Source organism: Malus domestica, chromosome 10, assembly GCF_042453785.1.
Source record: "Malus domestica chromosome 10, GDT2T_hap1".
Taxonomy (NCBI): Eukaryota; Viridiplantae; Streptophyta; class Magnoliopsida; order Rosales; family Rosaceae; genus Malus; species Malus domestica.
Window position 1 is genome coordinate 40,381,826 of NC_091670.1, and position 14,572 is coordinate 40,396,397.

At 37.6% G+C, this 14,572-nt stretch overlaps 2 protein-coding genes across 2 annotated transcripts; both read right to left on the bottom strand.

The window, feature by feature from the left end:
* Positions 1–4,161: 4,161 nt before the first annotated feature.
* On the bottom strand, positions 4,162–8,384 carry LOC103446553 (uncharacterized protein At4g04980). Its single transcript, XM_029110393.2, has 9 exons — positions 7,962–8,384; positions 7,481–7,675; positions 7,221–7,316; positions 6,994–7,120; positions 5,528–6,866; positions 5,278–5,443; positions 5,010–5,174; positions 4,770–4,922; positions 4,162–4,681 (listed from the first exon to the last, which is right to left on the bottom strand). The coding sequence occupies exons 1-9, from the start codon at positions 8,016–8,018 to the stop codon at positions 4,478–4,480; spliced, it is 2,502 nt and encodes an 833-aa protein (XP_028966226.1). The 5' UTR covers positions 8,019–8,384; the 3' UTR covers positions 4,162–4,477.
* A 1,025-nt stretch (positions 8,385–9,409) lies between these two features.
* LOC103446447 (COP1-interacting protein 7) lies at positions 9,410–13,669 on the bottom strand. The gene is made up of 8 exons (XM_008385564.4): positions 13,410–13,669; positions 12,972–13,148; positions 12,766–12,863; positions 12,368–12,417; positions 12,231–12,283; positions 11,971–12,123; positions 9,930–11,688; positions 9,410–9,807 (listed from the first exon to the last, which is right to left on the bottom strand). The coding sequence occupies exons 1-8, from the start codon at positions 13,460–13,462 to the stop codon at positions 9,625–9,627; spliced, it is 2,526 nt and encodes an 841-aa protein (XP_008383786.1). The 5' UTR covers positions 13,463–13,669; the 3' UTR covers positions 9,410–9,624.
* Positions 13,670–14,572: the final 903 nt, after the last annotated feature.

Consider the following 14,572-nt stretch of genomic DNA (forward strand, 5'->3'; position numbering starts at 1 on the left):
GGGACGGGCTGTTGCAATTTGGCTTCAAATTTTTATTTTTGCAGATTTATTTGTTATAGAACTTCGTTTTCATCCTTTAACATTTGACGTTCTAGCTATATAGTGTTTTTATGGCCTTTTAGCCAACATAGTTATTGAGATTAACATAACTCTTTATTTTGGTCATCGACAATGAAAATCGATAGAAGTGGTCTTTGAGTTTGTCCATCATAAATAATTTTGATCATTCCTCAAAAATTCTGTTAATATCCTAGTTAAGTAGAGGGTTTGTTTGCCAAAAATACCTTTAAAAAGGTGGTTATGTGGTCTTTCATGTGACAATTTAACAAGGATATTGATAGATTTTTAACGGAATTACTAAAACGATGTACGATGGACAAACTCATGAATCACTTATCGATTTTCATTGTCAGAAATTAAAATAAAGAGTTGTGCCAATCTCAAAAATCATTTTAGCTAAATTTTATTTTATAAAGGTTAACAGTGACTCTGAGAGCATGTTTAAAGTGTTACGACTCTTACGGTTGTGAAATGTTGATGAGGTATTTGATCAAATTCAAATTCCATCTCATACAACAAATGAAGTTTTTGTTCGCTGCATCTAGAAATTAACAACTCTATTGAATGAATTTGATAGATAAACCAAAAGTAAAAAGGTACCATATCCATGGCCACAGTGCTTCCATCATTCAATTACTTGCTGTATATATGTGAGTAATGGACAAGGATTGTCTGCCCTCCACTTCCGATGCCTTCTCCGTGCCTTCTTGTTTTGTGTAGTTACCGTTAAGTCACGTTAACATTTTATATTGTTTTTTTATAAATATAATAAGATAAAAATGAATAGTAATATAAAATGTTGACGTGGCTTAACCGTGACGACAAAAACAGGAGGGCACAAGAGGGCACCAGAAGTGGAGGGCAGACAATCCTTATCCCTAACACTACATTTATCATCTGTTTATCATTTTTCTAATTGAGATAGGACGCTAATGAATATAGATCTCATCTCTATTAGAGAGATAATAGAAATATGTGAAAAAGTACTATTTTGGTATACACACACTAAATGAAGATGTTGTTGCTCAAAGAATAAAAATAATTAAAAGATTTGATTATTAGGTAAAGCACTTCCATTCAATACCTAATATTCTTTGTATATCCTTAGTCACAACTCCCTATTCATGCTAATATTTATGGTTCTTGTAAATCTTGCCGCCGTCAAAGTAAGCTTCGGCGACCATTTAGTCACAACTCCCTATTCATGCTAATATTTATGGTTCTTGTAAATCTTGCCGCCGTCAAAGTAAACTCTGGCGACTATGAATCAGCAACCTAACAAACATCAAAGGTGAAGACCAACCACGCTCCAACAACAAAAAGAGAAGCAGATGTCGACATCCTCCATCGAACTCCACTAGGGATGGGCAAACACTCATTGATTATGGGTAACTGCGGTTACTCGCTCATTAAACGGTTACGATTATGGGTAACCGTTTAGATAAATAAACGGTTACGGGTATAACCGTTTACCCGCGAAATTTAAATGAGCGGTTATGGGTATTAACCGCGGTTATAAACGGGTAACCGTTTATCCATTTATTTTATATATGTAAAACTAACACAAATCATGTTCTCGATCCAATAATACTTAGTACCCAATAAATTAGCAAGGAATTCATCGGTCATTCTCTCAATAACACTACTACAGGAATGATGATTCTCATCATCAAGGAATTGACCAAATTAATTTAAATTCCTTGCGGATAACCGTGAAATTGAAAGAAATGCTTTGACATAAATGTCTTCTAAACAATTTTTGTAACCCAATAATACTTAGCAAATATTATATTTAACTTCATTGGTAACAGTTAAAAATATCATCCGTAAACTATTTGTTGATGCACAAAATCAGTGAGGACTTTGGTACAACAGAAAGTGTTAAGTTTGTGACCTTCGCTAGATTACTCTGGTCACTAGTGTGGATAAATATGTAAATGGATAGGGACATGGAAGCAAACACAAGATGTACGTGGTTCATCCAGATTGGCTACGTCGACGGAGTAGAGGAGTTCTCATTAATTGTGAAGGGTTTACACAAGTACATAGGTTCAAGTTCTCCTTTAGTGAGTACTAGTGAATAATTTAGTACAAATTGACATTAGGAAATATTGTGAGAGAATGATCTCTATTTATACAAAAGAGTTTCTAGTTTCATTTTGACATTGACACGTATCGTGTTGTGATTGGCTTCTGATGTTAACACGTGTCGCGCTATGATTGGCTTCTGATGTCGACACGTGTCGCGCTGTGATTGGCCTCCTGATTGGAGGGAAACTCTTCTAGGTCCTTGATTGTATAGTGTTGACCGGTGCTCAGTAGTTTTGGGATTGATCAAGTATGGTACAAACACTATTATTTCAATTACTGGAATGTTATAAGGACTTAAAAAAATTAAAATATGGAAATGTATGATGAATGTACCTATAACGTTGTTTAATTGTCAAAAAAAAAAAAAATTATGACAATTTTTTTTTAATTTTCAAGTTGTTAAAAAACATGTAGACATGTGAAAAAAGGGTAATGGTAAAAAAAAAAAGATAAACGGGTTAAAAATGATAAATGGGTAAACGGGTATTAAACGGTTACGGTTAAATGGGTATGCGGTTATGGGTATGGTTAACCGTTTATAAACGGTTATGGGTATGGGTATAACCGTTTAGGTAATTACCCAACAGGTAAACGGTTATGCGGGTATGAGCATAAATAGTTATGGATAAATTAACCACGGTTACCCGTTCGCCATAACCATTGTCCATCCTAAACTCCACACATAATTTGATCCAATACGCCGCCACCAATAAAACTACAGTTGTATCATAGAATCACAAACTCGAATTCGACGGTGGGTTTGAGAATGAAAAAGAACTCGAAGATGGAGATTGTAGAATTAAAAGCTCGAAGAATCGGACTTGAAAATAATAGGATCAAAAGTTCGAAGAATCGGACTTCAAAATAATAGAATCAAGATTTAAGAAATAAGAAGCGGAGAGGGAGAAATAGTGAGAATAACAGAGAGAGGGAGAGAGACAAAGTTCTGTAAAGCAAGCACCCATGGGCTTGATACAACCTTTGTCAGCACATGGTTTCTGGTGTGTAGCGGAAGAGAGATATCAGAGTGTGCCTTCTTGGTTGTAGAGAAAGAGAGATAACAGAGAATTAGAAAGAGAGACAGCTTTCTGTTTTTAGAAAGCAAGCACCTCAACTTTTGTCAGCCACACTTTAATTATTTTAATAATATAATAATGACCCCATTACACATTCCAACACACATATATATATATATATATATTATATCCAAAACAGATATTTACATAATAAAAAATTAAAAATATATATTAATTTAATTAATTCGATTCGATCCGGAATTCGAACCTTAAAAACTGAACCGAATCGGCTAAATTCGGTTCAGTTCGGTTTTGACAGTTTCGGTTTGATTTTTTTTTGGTTCAGTTTTTTTTTATCTTGGTCCGGTTCGATTCTCGATTTTTTTCGGTTTTCGATTTTTTGAACCCAGCCCTAATTATAACTGTAAAATTAAATTAACATAAGTTTAAATTTCTTGAATGACAGTTCAAAACTATTTTATTTTTCCTTCCTTTTTTAAAAAGGGAAATAACGGAATAGGAATAGGCCCAAATAAGAGACGGGGCAAAAACAAGAAAAATTCAGAAGCCGAAGGAGTAAACCTTGATCTAAAACATTGCCTCTTTTTATGTGTCTTTGCTGTTTTTCTTTTGGCCAATTTTCTTCTATATATATTGTGCCTTCGGCATTTTTTGTCAATTCTTCCATACCTACAAACCTTAACTCGTTAAAAAACTATGAAATCTAGATACTGTAGTCTAGAGCTAATTCAATGCTAGAAGAGGTCCCAAGTACGAATATTCGTTATCCCAATGACAAAAGAACTATGAAATCTAATTACTATAGTCTAGAGCTAAATCAATGTTAAAAGAGGATGGATATTCGTTATCCCGGTGATAAAAATAAAATAAAATAAAAACTCACAGCAGTATCGCCAAGGATATTAAGCATAAAATTGTATGTGAAATATGAAATCTTCAACTCATGGAACTAATTAATGTAACAACTCAGATATATATGCATATATGATATATATATAAGAAGATACAATTACAAGGACACAACAAAGACAAGATCTGTACTCATGTCAGCCTTGGAGTGGTACTAATTAATTCCTAATCAAAATCATACTCATACATACAAAGCCTTAATTTTTTACAAGATTTTTTTTTGGACCGGATTATTTACAAGGGTCACAACAAAAGAAAATTATACTTTTTTTTTTGGGTTTTACAAAAACAGAATGCTGTTAATCATACGGAGATTAAGTTATGGGTAATACTATGATTTATTGCTTTCAAAACCCTTAGACCGTCTGGGAATTAGGGTTTCAGTGGTGCTGCGGTTCGGACTCAATTTCATTAGCCAATTCTTTTGTGAGCATGTCAGCCCGATCATCATGTCCACCAGCAAACGTATAAACCCTAAAAGCAAACTGAAAAGCCCTCCACAGCATTTTAACACAAATCTTTGTTTGCTTCTGATCAGTTTTTGTTCCAGTACTCTTCTCTGCAGCCTTTGCTTCTCTCCTTTCCTGCATCATATAACAATTCAAAGTCAAACTCTCTTTTCCAAATCATTGTTATATGATTGTTTAAAGTAATTAACTCTCAGTAGCTAACCTTTAGTGCCATCTCCATGCAGCTTGAGGAAACATCCACCATGGCTTCTTTGATCCGGATGAGGATATTGAAGTCGAAATGGATATTCTGGCTCTGAAACTTCTTGGCTTCGTCGTCTTTAGTTCGTTCCATCGCGTCTATTTCTCCTTTGATCTGTGTATTACATTTTTTTATTAGTTTATGGAAAATGGAAAGAGACGATTAAGTAATTAAGATTGTATAAAATGAACATTTATGCACCTTATTGAAGTAGCGTTCTGCCTTGTCAAGGAGCTGACCCAATGGAGCCACTAGTTTCCAATTCTGCAGTTCAGTGAGCATTGTGTTTAATTTTTTGTGCAGTGCTGCTGCCATCCTTATTGTTTCCAACTTCTTTGTTGGGAACCCTTCAATCCTTGATAGCACCTACAATTCGCAAAACGGCATGTCATGAAACACGATCATGAAGTGATCATATAACTACTATGGAAATGAACAAAACTAAAGCGGACAATGAATGGTTATTGACCTGTGACTCATCAGTCAAGTGTTCAAGAACAGATTCGACTTTCTTGTGAAACTGCATCAGCTCATTCATGTCTTTTGTTTTGAAAGAACTAAGGGTAGTTCTCATTTCCGTGATAGGCTTTGTATACTTCTTAACATCCTCTTCAATTTGTTGAAAGTATGCTGATCTGAGACACAAAAATTAGAAACTTATATGATTTTCGCTTTATTTGGCTTTGAGTACTTAGATTACTTATCCATACAAGAAATACCTCTTTGTCATCTCTGCTAGAGCATCAGCCATTCCTTGTTTTCCGCCAGAGCTGCTTCCAACTCCGCCCTTTCTCCCGTTGGATGCTTTTCCATCCAAGCTAGATCCTTCCACCTTTCCCTTGAGAAGGCGATAGAGACTCCCCATTTGGGATGATCTCTTCAGTTTGGTGTCTTTCTTGGGGTGCAAGGATCTTCCTGCGCCGAGTGCAGGAGGTGGGGGTGGAGCAGCTCCATTTGATGGGCCATTTAACATGGGTGGTGGGGGTGGAGGACCTCCATTTGATGATCCTGGTGGAGGTGGTGGGGGTGGAGGGCCGCCAATTGACGATCCTGGTGGAGGAGGTGGTGGTGGAGCTCCATTTGACGATCCTGGTGGAGGTGGGGGTGGAGCCACTATTGTTGACCCTGGTATCATTGGTGTTGGTGGTGGGGTTGGTGGAGTTACTGACACTGATCCTGGTGCCATTGGTGGAGGTGGTGAGGGTGGTGGCCCCCCAACTGCTGCTACATTTTGTGGTGTTAATGTTGGTGGTGGCGGAGGAGGTGCTGCAACTTGTGGCTGCAAGGTGGGTATTGATGGTGGTGGCGGCGGTGTTGCAAAATTTGGCTTCAATGTGGGTAATGACGGTGGTGGAGGGGGTGTTGGTATTCTTGTTGCTGCTTGTGTATTAGGCAGTGAAAGTTGTTGCGCTGGTGGAGGTGGAGGCGGAGGCGGAGGCGCTGATTTTTGTTGTGGTGGTGTTGGGAAGGGAGGCAATGACACTTCTGTGGTGTCTGCTTCCAATGTTTCAGGGGTTGTGGTTGGAGTTTCAACATCATCACTTGTGTTGTCTATTCCCTTTCCACTAGAGTTCTCATTCAAACTTAGATTTGGGGCTACTACTTCCTCATCTGTTGCTGCAATTTTCTTTTGAGGGTTGCTCTCTAATTCTGTCCCAATTGATGGTTCCTCAACCAAATTTTCAATCTTTTCCATACCATTGCTAGTGCCATGAGCTCCTTGTTTCGACAAGTGAAGAGACAAGTTCTTAACATCAATTAGATTCAGCTTCCCAACTGCTTGCACTCTCAAAGTCCAAAGCAATGGTGATTTGGAGCCAATGTTGGCCTTCTTTCGTGCTCTAGAAGAACCATCAATCTCGGGAAGGACAGAAGATGGAGTGACCGGAGAAGGGCAGGTGGAGCCTGAGGTGCAGCTTTCTGAATCGCTCAAGAACTTCCCGAATGAGCTATTCCGAGGGCTGTAATCTTCTCCTTTCTGGTCATCCTGATCCATCATATCGAACTTGTCCCATGCCATCTTCATCAAGCAATCAAGTGTTCCCAACACCGTCTCAACTACAAAATCGTAGAGTTGCAATCAGCCTTAACTTGAAATTTCACAAAAGGAAGAAACTGTTAGATTGTTGCTTCCTTTGCCAAATGGAGAGGCCTCATCTAGTCCTAGAGAAAAATTTGAACCTACCGAGTTGCTCAGAATTGACATTCTCCTTGAGTGATGGGAATTCATATCTCGGTTTGTCCAACCTGTCATAACTTGTCATCCAAGACTCTCCAATAGATTTCAATGCCTTGCAGAAGGAGGCCAGGACCTGAATGCAGATGTTTAATTTGTACATAAGCTTAATGGTCTCGAATATAATTACATATGCGTTTTAAGCCATTTCTTATGGATCTTAAATTCTTAATTACCTTTTCTATAGATGCTCCCTTTATTTCTGACAACTGTTTATGCAGCACAATTTCAGGGTAAAGTTTCTGTAGATCTCTCATCAACCTCATTACCATCTGCATGCAGAAAATAATAGGAACATTAAACAAATTGTCTTTTAATCCAGAAAATTAAACAAGATTTCAACGGAAAAACATCTTCTTTTAGGGAAGTGTACGATGACATTTTTAGAGTTACTATAAGAGCTCTTTGGAAAAAAGGAAAAAAAAGGGATACATACCTCATTTGTGGCAGCAGAAGCATCACCAGCTGGTAGGTCAATGATGTCCCTGAAGAAGATGATCTTCTTCCGGAGCTCAGTCATCCGAACCCGGTTGCCTGAATCTTCGGAAGACCTATCTTTTGGCATGCCTCTCCTAGAAGCATTCTTCTGCTTCACGGGAAGACCCTTGGGCTCCCTAGAGTCTTTCATTGCCTGCAAGAGCAACTCTTTTCATGTTAACTATTTTCTAGTCTAGACCTTATTGCTAATCCATACCTAATAAAAGATTATTTTCTTTTATGAACCTTAATCAAAGATTTATGGCTACATGCAACAAACTTAATCTGGGCAAGAAACAAGGCCGCCATGTTTCCCTAAAGAATACTAGCATGCCTAGATGTAGATGGTCAGTTTTTGTTAGAAACTAGATTTAAACACGATGTGTCACATATATATAACACATGCTTAAGGAAATTAAACATGGAAGCACAAAAAGTACCTTAATTCCAGAAGGCTTGCGACGAAACAATGGACCGAAACAGCTTCCGATAGCCATGGCTCGAACCTACGCTGAGACTTGTAATAAAGACTTACACCGGGCAAGGGTGATGGTGATGATGATGATTGAATGACGAAGAAAACAACGACGACAAAGATGATGATGATGATGATGATGATAATATTGTTAAATGATCATACAACTGGGTTTTCAACGATTACTGGTCAGCACACCTTTAAAGCTTAACGAGGAAAAAAAACAACTCCAAAATATAAAATTGTAATGCGTTCAACAAGATGGAAACACAATTTCTTTGAAAAAGAAAATGAGATAAAAACACAATTACGTGCGAGGCACTTAATCCTTGGGTTAATTAGTATGTACAAGAAACTGGAAAAACCATTTCTTTCTTTCAGCCTTGGAACTTTCTCTGAAAAGAGAAGCCAAGGAAAGACAGAAGGACAAAGTCCCTTTTATTAAGGAAGATCATCTAGTAGGCTGTAGCCGTCTCAGACCTAAACTTTCCTCTCTTTTGTTTTTTTCTATTTTATTTTTAATTAGGTTTTTTAACTAATTAATTAATTAATTACCTGTTTAGTTATCTAAATCGTGCTTTCCTTGATTGCAGGAACTGGTGCTAGATTTTGATGGCTGGCAGCTATTACAGAACGATACAGCTTCTCACTGTGTAAGATGAGGTGGTGGTTGTATTATCGTTGTACCAGAAAAAATTGAAATTTCCAAATTTTATTTTCTGTATCAATTATCCATTTAAACAAAATTGATACTATAATTAACAAAATGCATTCTTATCAAAAGTTTTGTTATCAATTTGAGAAATTTATCGGAGTGATAACTAGGTGCTTATGTTCTAACATATACACGTGTCTATTTATTTCTACAAAATATAAATTTTAGTTAAACTTTTTCAACAAAGTTTTTAATAAAATTTTATACGAAATATCCTACATCGACTAGGTCAAAATAAAAATACCTACACGTCAAATAAATAGTAGCTAAGGTCTTGATTACCCCAAAAAACGTGGTGTTATTAGTCAATGTCCACATCTCATTTGTTTTCCATTTTTTATTTGACTTGACAGCAAGCACCCCATATGGCGATTAGAAAGTTGGAACCCGGAACATTTCTATCCTCTTCTTTTCACCAAATTGGGCAGTGAAGCCTTCATATATTAGGTCGTTTTCCTTGGTCAAACTGAGAGTCCTGAGTCCGTGGTAGCCTTTGCAAAGGAAGATGCATGATATTGTAATTTCACCATAAGAGGGACAATTGTTCGTGTAGTTTGTATACCATGTAGATATAAACACTTCAAGCCATTTGGTGAAAATTCCAAGCGCGACTGTGGCCGGCATGGACAAGGGAGGTTCTAATGTCTAATCAGGAATATATCTTCTTTGAGTCACGTGATAAATGAGATATACTTGAATTTAAGTAAATGGAGAAGAATCACTTTTTTATTATTCCAAACTGCCAAACTCAGCATCCCATGAATAAATAAAGAAGCAAAAAGTAGAGGCATCATGCCAAAGTTATATGTCTATAAAAATATATAGCTGGGGATATTATACAAACAAATCATAAGTATGAACAAATATATATTGCAGTTTGAAGAACTCATGGACTCAACTGCTTTGTATCCATTTACAGATTTAGAGTTCTCTTGGTAGGTTGTAGTTTACTCTTGGGAGAGCCCTTTGCTGTTTTGCCTTCTAATGAAGCTCTTCTGGGTGCTACCGGAGAAAAGCCACCCGCTGCAGTTTTCTCAGCAATTCGCTTTTGGCGTTCTATCCGCAGTTCCTCCATCTTTTGCCGAATTTCTTCTTCCTGTATACAAGCACATTCTCATCAGATTCCATAAAAAGAAAATCAAAAGTACGAATAAAATAGACAATGAGAGGTATCTAAATAAATACTACATAATAAGCAACTGCACGCTCATTATTTACCTTCTCGAATTTGCTCTTTTGTATTATAGGCCCTCTTGTAGGAAATATTTTTTTGCTTTTGATATCAGGTGTGTTGTTAACTAGGGATCTCCGTACGATGTTAGACTTTGCTTCTTTACAGCGTTCTTTTGGTCCAGGAACTTTATTGCTCTTCACATTGGTTGCCATACCGTTCGAAGCAGGCTTGTTATCCACACCATCAGTTGTCTCAACACCAGAACGTTTTCTATTTGCCTCGGTAAATGAAATATCTGCTCCATAGTCTATAGTCCAAGAAATTTCCGCAGACTCAAAGTTGGAATCCCTTTCAAGAATCATGCAAAGGTCATCTGGCTCAGATGTTCGAGTCTGTGGAGTATCTATAACTCCATTTTCCTTCTGGGCAGCTAAACTCAGATTATTATCCATGCTTATTTCTGTTTTCCATGGTGATTCATACATATCATCAACTGCTGACCGAGACTGTATAAAGAAAGAATCATCTACCAATATATTGCTTTTTGTCTCCGACGTGATGATGCAATCACCATCAAAAACTGTTTGCTTCATTGGTACCTTCTGGTCTTCTGTACTTCTTGAATGATTCAAGACAAACCAATCTTCTCCCCTTACAGTCCTGGTTACAGTAGACTCAGCAGCGGAAGCAGAAAACGCAGACCTAATTTCAGTTTCTGATTTTGCTGATCTCGGCAAAAGTAATATGTCCTCATCTGCACAATCTTTTCTCTCCATAGCTGAACTGAAATTTTCTTCATTCTGAAAATCTTCCAACTTAACCTCATAGTCATTTGTTCCATTCCTCTCCATCGCAACCAAAGGATCAGCTGCCGCTGAAACTGTTAGTTTCTTTGGAGTTCTCTCGAGATTGAGCCCCAAAGTAGGCCTCTCTGCTAATGAATTACCATCTTCAGACTTCACTATAAAATGTGCATCTTGAACATCAATGGGGACTACAGCACGAACTGTCAAATCCTCATTACTTGATCCATTAAACATAGAGTGACTCTTCTCCACATCTCTTTCTTGCGAGTGTGACTCATGGGATACCTCCAATACTTCTGCTTTCTCAGTCACCTCATCTGAAAAAGATTCATCAGAAACTCCTCCTTTATTACCATCCCTCCTCTTGGGTGTGATGTAGTTGATGTTTTGAATGACCACTTTCCGCGAGGATTTCTTCTTAAACTTCTTTCTGGATGAATTCTCCATATCAGAATGCTTTCTCTCTTGATGTGTCTCTGAATCTGAATTAGTCTCAGAAGTGGAGTCCCTGGACTCAGTCTGGTTGCCTTCCCCTGAGTATTCAGGTCGTGTTTTATTCTTCTTCTTTCTTCTTGAAGATGGCTTCTGAGTCCTATGATAATTCGGTTCCCGACCATAGCTTGCTTCATCCATGTTGGGAGGCCATTGCATGTTCCTTGGATAATGAGGAGGGAAATACTGCATAGTAGGGAAAGGATATCCATGATATGGAGGCAACTGGTTTGTATGGCCTAGTGAACCATAAAAGTACTGAGAATTCTGATGCGGAAATGGCATTGGCGCTTGAACTTTTTCACTACTTAGGATACCGCTAGAGGGAAGATTTAACATAACATTTTGATTAGTGACCTCTGCTTCATTTGTAAGTGTAATTTCAGACGCTCCCGTGAATTGCAGATCTGATGAAGAACAGGCCACTACTGCTGCTACTTCTTTTATCCATAAACCATCTGTCTGCTTTTGCTTGTATAATTCCTTGAAGTTAATGCATGCTTCCCTACAAATAACCAACACCTGATCTTAAGAAACTCCAGCAGGCTCAACATTACAGCAAAATAAAATGAACTATATCTAATTTCTCCAAAATGACGTGAAAAGTAGACCATGAAAATGCGATTAGAATAAACAACGGATATTAATTTGCAAAACAAAGAATCCGAGGTCCATCTGGTGACTGATATATATCACCCTAGTGTAGATTAAAAAAAAAAAAAAAAAAACAGACTAATGAAACAAAACATAATTCAAACAATCAACTTTACTGGTTACAAGTTCATACCTTAAGCGTGAAGCACCAAATGCATCCGAAAAAGAAATGAGATCATCCATATTGTAGATTTCAAAACCAGCAACAAGGCCACGGGCATAAGCCATGGCTTGCTGTTTCCGAAGCAATGCCACTCGAGTTTCAAGAAGGCGTCGAAGGCAAACCCTGCCATATTACATTAAAACTGAATGAATCAATGACAAAAATACTGAATGACACTGCAAGTGAGACTAATTCATTCATAATTGTAGCCATCCAAAAGAAATAGTTACTTGGAGTTTTCGTTTTTTACAACATCCCCTGCTTCTTCAAGTTCACCTCTTTTCTGAAAAGAAAAATATAGTAGCTTAAGTAATGAGATCATTCTTTGAGAATACCTCACTTGTTATGTAATCTATAAATAAAATACCTCCAAAGAACCAGCTGATTTCCTTGTACTCTGATTAGCAGATACAATTCCTGATAAACCAAGATTAATTAGGGATCAAATTGCAAAGTTCAAGTCCTCATTCAATCCAAATCGAAGAACATTCTTTCCATAATGTAAGAACATTATCTGATAAATCAAATGCCTTAACCTAGCCTCCAAAGCCAATTATCAAAAAGAGAAAAACAACGGTTTTTAATGCCGGAAAACGAGCAATATGATTAATGCCCAGAGTTGGATTTGCCCTAAGATCACTAGAACAGAAACAATACATTCAACACAAAGAACAGAACTTACCCAATACAGCACCAGAAAGCTTGATCTTAAATCATAAAACCCATAAATTAAAAATGAAAAATTCAAAGATTTTGATGAGATACCTTCCTCCGGTTGGACTGAACTCTCAATCTGCAAAATCTCCTTTTCAATACTGACAAACCTCTCCAGAACAGCTGGGGTGCTAACAAACCTCACAAATCTGCCCCACAGTACATAATTAAAGAGAACCAAAATAAATTTTTTTATCCAAATTAGAAATTATCATTTGTATCAGTGAGAAATGACACAAATTTGGGAACTACCGTACCTTTGAAATGTGGATTTGGTGAACCAGGGTGCCATTTGGGTAGGCGGGCGAAGAGTAATGGAATACCCACCTCTGGAAATCTCATCTTTTACAGATTTGAGGTGAGAAACAAAGGGTTGGAACAACCCAGATGCCAGTTTCTCAGATTTGGCTCCATAGAAGATCACCAAGTCACATCTGCACTCATTTAATTTAGACACAAAATTAGAAAGAAATTCAATATTAACACTAAGCAGAGTGAAATACAAATTAGGCATAGTGGGCGAGAAAGTGGAAAGAGTGCAAATGGAAGTGATTTCTGTACACAATTTTCCTCTCCATGCACAATCTGGTTATTGGATTGAATAAATAGAGAATTGGACTACGTAAATAAACAAGAGCATACTGTAGGATAAAAGGGTTGTGCGGAAATCATTTGCCTAGTGCAAATATAGTTACCTGGTTCGAGTTGGAGTGAGCTGAAACAAAGCATGGTCGAGGGGAGCTTCCATGGTGGAAAATGGAAGAAAAGAGAGACTACAACTGCGAGTGCATAGTTTCAGTGTGTATATTGCAAACTGTGGAACGTCATATTCCTGGAACGTGCACGTCACATTCCCACAGTAGTTCCAAGTTGAAGTGGAAGAGACGGAGAAAGAGCAAACAGTTCAGAGACAGCTAGAAAGTGATGAAGCTTGGCACATGCCAATCATAAAGGCGGGCCGGATTATAGAATCATAAAAACTATTTTTAGATTTTTGTCACGTGGTACAGCTTGATATCAAAATCCATTAGAATCCAAAAACATGACTAAACATCGCGTAATACATTGTCATATGAAGAAGCTTACGCATATAATGCATTATTGAATAAGACGTTATTACGACAATAAATTCATTCCATATAAGTTATTCTAATATTGACAACCTGTTTCAATGGAGTAGGAAAAAAAAAAAAAAAACTCTAGAACCTATGACCACTTTCAATATCAAAAGGAGAAAAATCTTTGGTTAAAGGATTAAAAATGAGAGTCACGTTTTCGCAAGAAAATATGACTGTTGACTTTTACAAGATTTTTTGCGTGTGTAGTAAGAACATAAGGAAATAGTTGTTCATCCCTATCCGTTATTGGCCGTTAAGTGATTATTGGCTATTGGTTGTTGCTTCGTCGTTGTCCCTAAGAGCAACTCCATCCTTGGAGCCCTCCCCTCTAGCAATCCACTATTGAATCCACTATATTGAACAATAACTGTCTTTAATGAATAATAACTGTCATTAATGAACATTAATTACCTTTTGCATCTCCACCCTTGGAGCCCTCCCCCTGGCAATAGGTAATAAAATATTAGTTTTTTTGTTTGTTTAAATAATATAAAATAAAATAAAACATGGAAATGGGGCTACAGGCCCTTGACACAAAAAAAATAAAAAAATGCATGGCCCTCGGGCTGCAAGCCTGTCAATTCCCCACCCCCTTGTGCTCGGGCTCCCACCCTCACTCGGGCTCTCCAAGGCTGGAGGGTTGTCCACCAGGTCTCGGGCCCTTTCCCTTTCCTGGTGCCTGTCCCCCGAGCAATCCACAAGGGTGGACTTGCTCTAAATGGCATAAAGATCGGGGCTTA